The sequence below is a fragment of the Elephas maximus genome, chromosome 8, assembly GCF_024166365.1.
Source record: "Elephas maximus indicus isolate mEleMax1 chromosome 8, mEleMax1 primary haplotype, whole genome shotgun sequence".
NCBI lineage: Eukaryota > Metazoa > Chordata > Mammalia > Proboscidea > Elephantidae > Elephas > Elephas maximus.
Window position 1 is genome coordinate 51790386 of NC_064826.1, and position 14504 is coordinate 51804889.

General features: G+C 37.0%; 1 protein-coding gene across 3 annotated transcripts in view; it reads right to left on the minus strand.

Annotated features, from left to right (window-relative positions):
* The window catches only part of CACNA2D1 (calcium voltage-gated channel auxiliary subunit alpha2delta 1), a 542050-nt gene that overhangs the window by 13241 nt on the left and 514305 nt on the right, over positions 1-14504 (minus strand). For all 3 annotated transcript variants that reach the window (XM_049894495.1, XM_049894496.1, XM_049894497.1), the window contains 4 exons: positions 11266-11321; positions 10704-10833; positions 7900-8009; positions 5341-5423 (listed from right to left, as the gene is read on the minus strand). In XM_049894495.1, the coding sequence (XP_049750452.1) occupies positions 5341-5423; positions 7900-8009; positions 10704-10833; positions 11266-11321 (379 nt within the window). The remainder of the gene's footprint in view (positions 1-5340; positions 5424-7899; positions 8010-10703; positions 10834-11265; positions 11322-14504) is intronic.

Below are 14504 nucleotides of genomic sequence, written 5' to 3' on the forward strand. Positions count from 1 at the left end.
ATAGACAAAGTCTCTGTCATCTTAGAGAAAATATATGGTGTCAGCAAGAGAATGCCGCTAGAAATATTGACATTAAATGTAGTTTTGGTGAGGCTTTAAAAGGAAATGATGAACATGTAATGTGACAATGCAGGAAGTACGATGCTTCTTATGCAGTGGCAAAGAATTTCTCTGAATTATGTTTAAGCATTTGGTAGAAGGGGTAGAACTTATAAGTGACGAACTTGGATATCTAGTTGTTGAGATTTCTCAGCAAGATCTTAAAGGGACCATGTGATTTCTTCTTGCCACTTACAGTAAACTGCAAGAGGAAAGAGACAGATTTAAAAATCAACTGTTCAAAATGAAAAGAGAACTTACAGATTTGGAAAATTCTACTGTACAAATTAAGGACACATGTCCTAGAATTTTCACCACGGATGTGGCTACATAATCTTTTGTTAAAGAGATTAAGCCAGTGACTGATGGATCTAACCAACTACCACAGCAGAAAACTCTTCAGCTTAGACTGAAGGGGACAGAGAAAGAAAGAAGAAAAAAATACTGTCTGCCTCTTGGAATTCTACAGGCAGGAAACAGGCCAAAGGATCTATATCTGTTGTCCTTCGAGAAAAGAAAAGGACCACCCCTGGAGCAGCTTGGAGATCAGTGGAGCTGTTGGAAGGAGCACAGAAAGCAGGACCTTCTTGGTTTCAGAGGATGGTGCCACAGACTCTTGAATTTCAAAGGTGGGGCTGCAGCCTCCTAGGTTTCAAGAGTCGGGTCTTTGCCAACTCAGTTCCGGAGTGTGGGGCTGCTGTTGAGGTGTACCAGGGGAATGAGGCCACTGTCGAAAGCTTAGGGGGCAGGGCTGCCATGCCAAGAAGCAGAAGAACAGGGCCTGCTGGGACCAAGGGGGTGAGGTTGCCACTCGGATGGACTAGGAGAATTGGGGCCGCCCAAAGCCAAGGGAGCCAAGTTGCTGTCCCAGTGGGCCTGGAAGATGAAGCTGAAGCCCAGGGATGAGGGGTCTCTGCCCAGAATCCAGAGAGCATGGCCAGTACCATGCTGGAGGGTGGAGCCATTGTCCAGATGGTCCTCCAAGACAGGATTATCTTCAAGCCTTGAAAGCTAATATAATTTGTTCTGCTGGGGTTTGGACTTGGTCGGTGCCTATTATCCCTTTTTTTCACTCCAATTTTTTCCTATTTGTAATGGAAATGTCTACCTTGTACCTCCGACTACTATACTTTAGAAACAGATAACTTGTATTCTAGATTTCCCAGGTTCACAGATGAAGAGGAATTTTTGCCCCAGGATGTAATAGGCCTAAAATCTCACCCGTATTTGATTTAGATGATTCAGAAGGTACGATTTTGGACTTGGAGTCGATTTAAGACTTTTGGAATGATGTGATGGGGTGAATGCATTTTGCATGGGCTAGGACATGAATTTTGGGGGCCAAAGGGTGGAATATTATGGATTGAATTATGTCTTCCAAAAATATTGCTGTAAATCCTAACCTCTATGGCTGTGATTACAATCCCATTTGGGAATGGGTTGTCTTAGTTATGTTAATGAGGCAGAATTAGTGAAGGGTGTTATCTTGAATCAATCTCTTTTGAGATATAAAAAGAGATTAAACAAGTAAGCAGAGCAGAGACAGGGGAAGATTGATGCCAAACCACATAAAGATTACCAAGGAGCCAAGGAATGCCAGGCCTACAGGTGCTGAAAAGTGACAAAGACCTTCCCCAGAGCCCACAGAGAGAAAAATCCTTCCTCAAGAGCTGGCGCCCTGAATTCAGACTTCTAACCTCCTAAACTATGAAAGAATAAACATCTGTTTGTTAAAGTCATCCACTTGTGCTATTTCTGTTATAGAAGCATTGGTAGCTAAGATAGGCCCATATACAACATTCTTCAGGGGATGATTTGCCACAAGCAAAGCTCCAGAAGGTGTAATAGATAGAAAAATAGGATTCCTCATAACTGGATTTTACTGAAGTTTTACTGGATGAAATTGAAAAAAATGATCAAGCTACAATTTTGGGTCACTGTCTTAGTCATCTAGTGCTACTATAACAGAAATATCACAAGTGGATGGCTTTAACAAAGAGAAATTTATTCTCTCAGAGTCTAGTAGGCTACAAGTACAAATTCAGGGTGTTGGCTCCAGGAGAAGGCTTTCTCTGTCAGCTCTGCAGGAGGATCCATGTCTTCAGTCTTCCCTTGGCCTAGGTGCTTCTCTGCACAGGAATCTCAGGTCCAAAGGACACGCTTTGCTCCCAGCACTGTTTTCTTGGTGGTATGAGGTCCCCATGTCTCTCTGCTTGCTTCTCTTTTATATCTCAAAAGAGATCAGCTTAAAGAACTATCTAATCTTGTAGATCTCATCAAGACAACTGCCACTAATCCATCTCATTACATTATAGTGACAGAATCTACAACACACAGGAAAATCTCCTCAAATGACAAAGTGGTGGACAATCACACAATACTGGGAATCATGGCCTAACTCAGTTGACACATATTTCTGGGGGACACAATTCAATCCATGACATTCTACCCTTTGGCCCCCCAGAATTCATGTCCCTGACACATGTAAAACATTCACCCAACATATCGTAGCAAAAGTCGTAAATCAATTCCACGTCCAAAATCCAAAAATTCCTCTTCATTTGTGAAATCTAGAATACAAGTTATCTGCTTCCAAAGTACAATGGCAGAGCAGGCACAAGCTAGACATTTCCATTACAAATAGGAGAAACTGGAGGGAAAGAAGGCATAATAGGCACTAAGCAAGTCAGCAGAACACATTACATTAGCCCTCAAGGCTTTGAAAATAATCCTCTGTTCGCTGAGACAATTTACACAATGGCCTTGCCCTCCAGACTCTAAGTATCAGCCACACTCTCTGGATTCTGAGTGGAGGTCCCTTGGCCCTGAGCTTCAGCTCCGCCATCCAGGCCCACTGGGACTGCAACTCTGCTCCCTCGGCTTTAGGCACACCATTCTCCTAGTCCGAGTGGCAACTCCACCTTTAGAAACACCGGAGGCCATGGCTCCACTCTCTGAAACCCCAGAGGTCCTGGCCATGCCTTTTGAGACTGAGGCAGCTCAACTACTTGTGTTCCTTGTCTCTTCAGCTTCTGCTTCCTGGTTCCTTGGCCTCTTGGCCCCTTAGGCCTCACACTTGCATCTGCCCTGCTGGGGCAAGCGTTCCAAAGCTCTGCAGCTCCAACGATAAGTATCTGGAGGCACCCCACTCCATCAGGAAGCCTCCTGCGCAAAGGCACTTAGCTCTCTTGCTCCATGGGTTGGCTCCAGCACTGTCTGGCGCTGGTTTCCTGGTTCTGCTGCTGCCTGTCCTCTGCTGCAGCTGGTCCTCTGCTGCAGCTGGTCCTCTGCTGCTGCTTCTCACCATCTGCACCATCTCCAGTGTTTAACAGTTCTCCTCACTTCCTTCTGAGTCCTCTATCCATTCACAGTTTCAAAACCACTTCCACATTTTAGGTATCTGTTAGAGTAGCACCCCACTCTCAGTACCAAATTCTTTCTTAGTCATCTAGTGCTGCTATAACAGGAATACAAGTGGATGGCTTTAACAAAGAGAAGTTTATTCTTTCCCAGTCTTGAAGGCTACAAGTACAAATTCAGGGTGTTGGCTCCAGGGCAAGGTTTTCTCTGTCAGCCCTGGAGGTAGGTCCATGTCATCAATCTTCCCTTGGCCTAGGAGCTTCTCCATGCAGGAACCTCAGGTTCAAAGGAGACACTCTACTCCTGGTGCTGCTTTCTTGGTGGTATGAGGTCCCCATGTCTGTCTGCTCACTTCTTTCTTTTATATCTCAAAAGAGACTGGCTTAAGAGATTGGCTTAAGAGATTTTGTAGATCTCGTTAATATAACTGCCACTAATCCATCTCATTACATCATAGTGATAGGATTTAAAACACATAGGAAAATCTCATCAAGTGACAAAATGGTGGACAATCACACAATACTGGGAATCATGGCCTAACCAAGGTGACACATATTTTAGGGGGACACAATTCAATCTATAACAATCACCTTCCCCATCTAGGAGATATGATCAATAGACCTCACAGAGATAACTCAAACCTTAAATGTGCTTTTTAAGCCCTATTCCCAACCCCTGATTTTATTTCTTCTTTATTCCACTTCTAATTTATATTACTTGGCTATATAATATGTATATGTGGAAATGTCTTATCTTTTGTGAAATAAATGTGGTTATATATTTTAATAAGTACACCATAGGTAAATCTATTCTAAATAATTAAAAAAAAAAAACTTTATAAACACACATTAATCAACAGATGGGTCTGACATACTAGACAATTCATGAGATAATAATGATCTATCTTTGGACACTCACTGGTGTTTGCAATCCAATTAAAGCAAAGGCACACTTTAAAAGAACCAGAGAATTGGAACATATTATATTTAAAATCAATAAAAAAGTAGAGATTTTCAGGTGGGCTTTTCTTTTTAAAATAAAGTTTCTTAATATTAAAATAAATTTAAAAGCATAAAGCTGGTTACATACAAAGTAATTCAGAATAGTGTTTATTAGGGGAAGATAGCTGACCTATAGGAAAGTAGAGGTCATCTTTGGATAATATACAGTAAATATGATTTGTAATTTTTTTAGCAAATTAACTCTGTAATTTACATGTTCTAATTTTTTTTTAATTTTAAGCAATAGAAAAAATTAATACAATTAAGAGAAATGATAGAAATAATTCATGTGAGGGAATCAGAAACAACATAAAAGAATTATAAAATCATAGAAAAATAGCTGTTTAACAGGTTTTAAAATACACTGAATGAAGATTAAACACAAACTAGTAAACATAGCAAAAAATTATACCATTCTTTTCATCATGATCGGGAATATAAATGAAGGTAGCACACACACATACATATATATACACACATATATATGCATGTATAATATATACATACATACACAAAAAACTAAACCCACTGCTGTTGGTTCAATTTCGACTCATAGTGACTCCACAAGTTATTATCATTTACTGGAAAGTTTTTAAATCACCAGATTTGTGACTGTTGCTTATTAACAGATTGATTGGAATTGTATTTGAAAGTACAATTTCAGTGGGAAAGGCAGAAAAAAGAAGCAACAGTTGAGTTTATACCAACCATGAAAACTATTGAAATGGAAAATCTACCTACCAGCAAGTACATCATGCTAATGAGAAACCCTATGGTTAAGACATTTTGTTTGAATTAAAATTGAAATTTATCTTCTTAAGTTCTTATGGACAATGACCATTGTTTTATAGTATTTAAAACAGTGAAAGATTCAACTTACCAGGTTATTGTTATCAAAGCAGACATCAGGCCCTTTTCGGTATCTGGGTTGCTTAACCATATCACAAGGATCTGGACCATCAGCTGAAGAGACTTGTTAAGGACTATGAAGTTATTTTTTTCTGACATGATTTAAAATATACGAAGAACACAAATTTATTTTTCAAAGCAAGCATGAGACACCTATGCCATTACTCTAGTCCAACACAACCAGTTCAAGTATTTATTAGGGATTTAGAGAACTAAATTGCCTCAAATTCTCCCTTGTCAGACAAGAGGTCATGTGAAGAGGTCATCTCTTTTTAGTTTTACTATATATAACATTGTACCTGGCACATAGCAGGTAGTCAATAAATATTTGTAGAATATAAGTGGATGAAATGTACAAATGATATAATAGTCTTTATGGTAGCACAGGGAAGACCCGGGTGCTTCTTATTTAGCAAACTGAAATACAAATTAAATCCTAATAATAATTGGCAATCCCAAATATAGATGAGGATATTTTTTTTTCCAGAGTGTGGAAATATGTGATTTTATAGATACTGTAAAGAAGTTCTGCTATAATTCTTTAATAGGCACTGCACTGACATTTAGCACACTTGCCACTAAAGTGTTAAGTTTTAGCTTTAGCGTGATAAGAATAAAAAAAAAAAAAAATCAAGCTCCATGTAAATGCTAAGGACAATGCTCAGTAGATAACAAGTAAATAGGACTTAAAAAACTAATTTTCCTTCATTTTTAAAGTTCATTCCATTAATAGGAAATAAATGACTTTTTCATACTAATTTCTGGAGTCAAAGCTTTTTTCTGTTAACTAATTTCAATTTATTTTAAATAAATCACATTTTAGTCTTTCAAAAATCAGAATAAACAAAGGCCATACAAAAGTGGTAGTTGACTGATTATAGTTCTCTTTTGACTAATACAGCATAATCAGCTATAGGGCAAGGGCCAAACCTTAAATTTTATATTCTGAGAATATTTTTTACAGTGCCTTGCATTCAGTAATGTCTATAATACAGAGAGGAAATGAGGGTTCAATTGTCACATGCTAATCAACTGGTTTAAATGTTTTTGTGTATAAATTATCAAGGTATTTTAATATCAAATATATGTGTAAATTTATACATTTTTTTATATATAATAAATACATATAATTATTATATATACAGGCAGTCCCTGGGTTATGAATGTCTGACTTAAGAACAACCCATAGTTACGAACCAACCCCCATAAAACCTATTACATTAAAAATTTGAGGTACATACAATGGTTCATAATAACAAATGGGCGATACTTTGCTTTGCATATCAAAACATTATTATTATTACTGTATTATTATGTTAAAGATGTTTTAGTGTATCTGGAAGTGTTGCTTTAATGTTTTTATGCATAGAGAGATATACTATACACTATATACTAAGACAAACATTTGACTATTATTAGATATAAGCCATATCTAACCATTCCAACTTACATACAAATTTGACTTAAAGACAGATTTAGGAATGGAACTCGTTTGCAATCTGGGGGCTGCTTGTGTATAGTTTAAAAAGCTGAGACTTGAGAAAATTCTTCTTACCTCATAGATTATTAAATTACATATGGCATAAAAAATCAAATTCCTATATGAAGTAAAAAATAATACCAATTTAATTATTTTTTCCTGAATATTATCTCAATGATACATACATAATAAAGTAATATTCCTAGCAAATCAGTGTAATGTAGGAGCAAAGAACAATAAATTAAAAAAAACTTTCTGTGGTCCCATAAAAAATACTGTTTTGTGGGACAAGCAACATTCCCATTTCCCCCACTGACAGGTTCTGTTTTGTATTCCAGAACGCTCTTCAAATAGCACTTTCATAATCAAGCATTTGGGTAAGGAAAATATAATTTTATTAATTATATAGTATTGAATAGTACTGTCATTTTGTCCTTTGAAAAATATTTCAGGAATTATTCAAAACAAGGTAAACATAATAGAACAGTACCGAATCGCAAAAAGATGTGACACAGTGGACTTTATGTAATAAAGTATCTAACTCCATTTTTGATGCTTGATTGCTTACGGCTTTCAAGCCACCACTCCATTTTCCCTTCTGCCTATACCTGTGCAAGCTGATAGGAAAGCCCGTGTGCTCTCCCCTTTGACGCCATTGGCTAGTTCAAACCATGCAAGCCCTGGGCTTCATTGGTGGGAATCCTCACCCCAGCCCCAAACCCTAAGCACCATAAAACCTTAAGCCAGTCGACCTTTCCTGCTCTCTCCAGACATTTTTTTGATCTGTTTAGAAGCCTTCTCTGGTCTCCCCAGAAAGCCTCATTATGTAAGTAATACACCTTTCATACCCTGTTGGTGTGTGAATGTGGCATCATCGGTCTTGACATCCAATCCAGATTTTGAGTTGGGGGGTCCATCCCATTTCTGCAGAGTGATCACAATATCCTATAATATTTTTCTCCTTATGAGCATAACCAATGTGACATGGTTAATAAATGCAATTCTTTAAGACGGATTCCTGTTCTTAGCATCTCTCACATCAAAGGATACAAGTCTGCTCCGCTTGTATGAGCAGTCGTGTGTCACAGGGACATGTCCCCTTGCTCTCAACCATTATGAATATTAAGTTAGTGTTCATAAGCTTTTCTACATGAAAGATTCTGTAAAATAAATATTAAAAACATCACAGGGAATGAATACTACCTTCTGGAAAAAAAATCTCAAGGATTCTTACATATTAAACTAAAAGGCAAAATATGACATATTGAAACACGAATGATCATCAACACAATAGTACACTGAGATGAGGATGATTTTATAAGAACAAAGACTACTGCGTTTTATTTCTTAGTATGCACCTATAACCACTCTCAAACACATGCTACAAAGAAAAAAAAGATGTTTTTATGTGGTTGTTTTTAAGGTGTTAGTCCTCATTATAAAATAAGCATTATTTAGTTGTTACAACTCATATAAAAGTTTTTTATTTTACATGTTTAAAGCATCATGATATTTAGCATTGAAAATATGCCAATTTTTGCCTTATTTTACAGATAAAGGAACTGGGAGCACAAAATGGCCAAGGATCTTGCCCAAGCCAATGGCAGAATAAGGTCTAAATTAGTGCTATTCAATAAACTTTCTGTGATGGTGGAAATGTTTTCTGCTCCATCCAATTCAGCGGCTTCTAGCCCATGAGGCTATTGAGCATTTGAAATATGGCAACTGTCACACACTTGCACTAAACTGTTAATTTCATTTGAAATTTAAAGCTACTTATGGTTATTGGCCGCTGCATTAGACAGCACAGGTGAAGACAGAACTAAGGGTTCTTAGGCTCTGTCAACTGTTGTTCACATCTTAAGCTGCTTCTGCCTTCTTTAGCAACCAACATAAAAATTTAAGTTTTATTAAAAATTATTTCTTTTATGATTATGCATTTTTCAAAGAAGTGGGATTCTATTTCTTTTTCCCCATTGAACCTGGGACACAAACATAAAACAAATCAGAGGAATCCATGATTCAACTTAATGCCTTGATAACATTGATCTTTACACTATAATTTAACTAAATCAGTTATCTGAATCCACTTTGGTATTACTGGACATTGATTACTAAAAGGGCAAAGGACTCTGAAACTCTATCTGATGTACTCACTACACTAGAATTCCATTTCCTGAAGTTGGTAGCCTGATGCTAATCTGTTAATGAGATGGTCTGCTTTTCTTCTGAGTTCACGCCTAACTCTTCCCCACTCCTCTCTCTTCTCAAACACCCTACCTCCTCCTAGGACATAGAGGTTTCTGAAGTCACAAAATCATACTGACCATATCTATTACAAATTCAGGCATGTTTCAGTTAAACCATTCTTGAAAAGATTTTAAACTGTTATAAATTTTTTTCTGAATCTGCCAACAGCTAACTATTCTAGCCCTTTCACATTCTCAGATTATCTCACCTTCTCTTATTTCCTCTACTCTGTGTTAACATTTCTTCTAGAATAACCTACCCTCTTCTCCTTTGCCTTGGTCTTGAAAAACAAAGTGTCTCAGTTCTGCTTTGCAACCTGTGACTTCCTATTCTTTTCTCAGGGATCCTGTGGCATCGATTATCACTCTACTCTCAAAACTTCAAAACTTCCTAGGTTGCCATACTCCTATATTCCATTGCAATGAAATGAAATTTTCCATATATTAAAAAAAAAGAGGCTACCCTATCAGACTGTAATTCCACTTTCTATTCATCATTCAAATTCAAGAGTCATCTATGTATCTATACTTCTCAGCTTTTAGGGCCACGTAATTTAGTAAGTTATTCTAAAGAAACAATTCTTTAAAACATAAAAATCTATAAAGGATTCAGTGAGCATGGTTTGATTCAAGTTTTAAATTTTACTAAGATTAACCTTGATCTTAAAAAACCCATTGCTGTCAAGTTGATTCCAACTCACAGAGACCCTATAGGTCAGAGTAGAACTGCCCCATACAGTTTCCAAGGAGCTCCTGGTGGATTCGAACTGCTGACCTTTTGGTTAGCAGCTGTAGCACTTAATCACTATGCCACCAGGGTTTCCTAGGAAACAATATTTCCTCCTAGTTCCCATAGTTTCAAATAAAAATATTCAACTCTAAATGCCAGAGAAAGTTAGAAGTAAAAACAAACAAATCCAAAATTTCTTCTCCAACTGTTTAGTTATCATACATAGAAAGAAATAATATGTTTTGCTCAGAATTACTTAATATATAAGCCTGCAGATTTATATTATAAAATTTTTAACGTGGGTTCTTTTGGGCAAAAAATACATTAAGATATATTAAAATTCTCTACATTCTGCCTAAAAATGGAGGCAAATTTTTTTAATCATATAATTCTTATTATGGTTGAAAGAACTTATCGAAGTTAGAATTAATTTTTAAAATTGTAAAATCTAAAAACCTACACAGAAACTGAAGATGTCTGATATTTCCAACTTAAAAGTACTCATGTTAACATTTCTCGGACTATAATCACAATCTCCATTACTTTCTGCAGTGATTATAAAAGTGAATACAATTCCCTAGTGATATGGTACTATTCCCATTAAAATCCATTGCTGTCAAGTTGATTCTGACTCATAGCAACCCTATAGGAAAGAGTGGAACTGTCCTAAAGGGTTCCCAAGGCTGTATTCTTTACAGAAGCAGACTGACACATCTTTTCCTGCCGAGCAGCTGTTGGGTTCAAACCACCAACCTTCCGGTTAGCAGCCAACAGCTTAGCCACTACACCACCAGGGCTCCTTAGTACTACTCCAGAAATGAAAAAACAAACTACAATAACAACAACAAAAACCCAAAACAAACAAAAGAAATTACCTGGAACAATTTCCACAGTCTAATACACCACTGAATGATTTACTATCATTATCAAAGAAATACTGGGTTTGTTCAGTAATGCAGCTCTGCTTTGACAGGGAAGCTGTGAAGTCATCATCTTCCATCTCAACTGTGGGAAGTCAAAAAAAAAGAAAAAGCCCACCATCATGGGGACACTGAGGTTAGTCTCATAGAGCCTTCATTTCTCACAAAACAAAATAAATGAATAAGGGCAGGGCATTGATTATTTACTGCCGTATACTATAGTGGCGACTCCAAAATTAGTGCCCAACAATGGCCAATAGAATGAATTAATTTAAATACATAATAGCTATAAAGTAGACCCACTGTGAACTAGGGAAGTTTTCTAAAGCATTAGGAAAGGTTTGCTACCATGATGTCAACCTACAGTAGTGTCAAACGGATAATCTCTCTCTCTCTCAGACACATGCACATGTACACACAGAAACACCTATGCTTTCTCTCTTAGTTTGTGAAATACAACACATCCAAAAAGAAAGTACTAATTTTTTGTTATGACAGTATCTGGATATTGACATACCTGCCTCTAGGAGTCGTGGAAAAGTCAAACTTAAGAGAACCTGCTGTAGAATAGACCTGGATTTTTAAAAATAAATTATTATTTATAAAAATCTAGATATTTTTCTGTATACATTTTATAATAAAAACCAGAGTATTGTTGCATGACATTGCTCTGATTGATCTACATGTACACAAGTACTTTTTTTTCAACTTTTTGCAAAAAAAATGAGGACTCTTTAAAATAGAAAGTTGAGCAGCACTTTCTTGAATTATACAAAATACTGTAACTTTTTTATCTGTAAAAGAAGTCACGGAGTCACATACATTCAGAAACAATTGAGAGTCACATATGTGTGAAGAAGGCTAACGTGAAATAAGAGATTGTGGCTCAATGGTAACTCAACATTTCAGTGGAAATGTTTCCACATCCAGAATTTTCTCATTTTCATTTTAAAACTCTGTGGTGGAAAATAAAACAAAACAAATGAATCTACCTTGCCTGTACCATGAGCTTGTGAACTATTTATAATTTAAAGTATTATCTGTGACTACATAATACGACACTCATGAAATAAAATATACACGTTATATATGGGGTATGTGCCATGTGGCACATTTCAGTTTTACAACAAATGACAATTGATCCAAATATTTGTACAGAATCATTTGGAACTGAATTTAGTTAAAAAAAAAAAACCTAGGGGGAGATTATGGCCAGAAAATAGCTTAGAGACAAGGATTTTCAGAAACTCTGTGAGATTAGAAAATCTACCCAAATCAACATATCTAAATATATACCAAATACATAATATATATATATATATAAAAACCAAACCAAACCCAGTGCCGTCGAGTTGATTCCGACTCACAGCAACCCTATAAGACAGAGTAGAACTGCCCCATAGAGTTTCCAAGGAGTGCCTGGCGGATTCGAACTGCCAACCCTTTGATTAGCAGCCGTAGCACTCAACCCCTATGCCACCAGGGTTTCCTAATGTATATATTATGTGTACATATATATATAAAATAAAAAACCTTTGCCATGGAGTTGATTCTGACTGTAGCGACCCTATAGGACAGAGTAGAACTGTCCCATAGGGTTTCCAAGGAGCAGCTGGTAGATTTGAACTGCGAACCTTTTGGTTAAGAGCCAAGCTCTTAGCCACTGCAACACCAGGGCTCCATATGTACATACATATACATATATGTATATATATACACACACGTATATATACACATACACATGTGTGTATATCATGCCAGATAAGACATTTTTCACTTAATTTTTTTTTTTTAATTTAAAAGCACCAATCTTCTTTGCTGCTCTAACAAAATGGTTGTTGTTGTTAGATGCCGTCAAGTCAGTTTCAACTCAAAGTGACCCTATGTACAACAAAACCAAACACTGCCTGGTCACGTGCCATCCTCAAAATCATCGTCCTGCTTGAGCTCATTGTTGCAGACACTATGTCAATCCATCCTGTTGAGGGTCTTCCTCGTTTTTGTTGGCCCTCCACTTTACCAAGCATGAAGTCTTTGTCCAGGAACTGATCTCTTCTGATAACATGTCCAAAGTATGTAAGAAGTAGTCTTGTCATCCTTGCTTCCAAGGAGCATTCTGGTTGTACTTGTTTCAAGACAGATTTGTTCGTTCTTTTGGCAGTCCATGGTATATTCAATATTCTTCACCAACACCACAATTCGAAGGCATCAATTCTTCTTCAGCCTTCCTTATTCATCGTCCAGCATTCACACGCATATGAGGCAATTGAAAACATCCTGATTTGAGTGAGGTGCACTTTAGTCTTCAAGGGGACATTTTTGCTTTTCAAAGCTTTAAAGAGGTCTTTTGCAACTGATTTGCCCGAAGCAGTGTGTCTTTTGATTTCTCGACTGCTGCTTCCATGGGTGTTGACTGTGGATGCAACTAAAATGAAATCCTTGACAACTTCAATCTTTTCTCCGTTTATCATGAAGTTGCTTAGTGGTCCAGTTGTGAGGATTTTTGTTTTCTTTATGTTGAGGTGTAATCCATACTGTAGTCTTTGATCTTCATCAGTAAGTACTTCAATTCCTCTTCACTTTCAGCAAGCAAGGTTGTGTCATCTGCGGAACACAGGTTGTTAATGAGTCTTCCTTCAATCCTGATTTCTCATTCTTCCTCAGACAGAGCAGCTTCTTAGATTATTTGCTCAGCATACAGATTGAACAGGTATGGTGAAAGGACACAACCCTGACACACACCTTCTTTAACTTTAAAACACACAGTATCCTCTTGTTCTGTTCAAATGACTGCCTCTTGATCTACGTAAAGGTTCCTCACAAGGACAATTAATTGTTCTGGAATTCCCACTCTTCACAATGTTATCCATAATTTGTTATGATTCACACAGTTGAAGGCCTTTGCATAGTTAATAAGACACAGGCAACCATCTTTCTGGTATCTCTGCTTTCTGCCAGGATCCATCTAACATCCACAATGATATCCCTGGTTCCACATCCTCTTCTGAATCTGGCTTGAATTTCTGGCAGTTCCCTGTCGATATACTGCTGCAGCTGTTTTTGAACAATCTTCAGCAAAATTTTACTTGAGTTTGATATTAATGATACTCTTAGATAATTTCCACATTCAGTTCAATCACCTTTCTTGGGAATAGGCATAAATATGGATCTCTTTCAGTCAGTTGGCCAGGTAGCTAGCTGTCTTCCAAATTTCTTGGCATAGACAAGTGAGCACTTCCAGCACTCGTCTGTTTGTTGAAACATCTCAGTTGGTATTCTGTCAACTCCTGGAGTCTTGTTTTTTGCCAATGTCTTCAGTGCAGCTTGGACCTCTTCCTTCAGTACCACCAGTTCCTGATCATATGCTACCTTCTGTAATTGTTGAATGTTGACCAATTCTTTTTGATATAGTGATTCTGTGTATTCTTTCCATCTTCTTTTGATGCTTTCTGCACCATTTAATATTTTTCCTGTAGAATCCTTCAATACTGCAACTCAAGCCTTAAATTTTTTCTTTAGTTCTTTCAGATTGAGAAATGCCAAATATGCTTTTACCTTTCGGTTTTCTATCTCCAGGTCTTTGCACGTGTCATTATAATACTTTACTTTGTCTTCTTGAGCTGTTCTTTGAAATCTTCTGTTCAGCCCTTTTACTTCATCATTTCTTCCTTTTGCTTTAGGTACTCGATATTCAAAAGCAAGTTTCAGAGCCTCTTCTGACATCCATAACAAAATTGTATAATCATTTCATTTTAT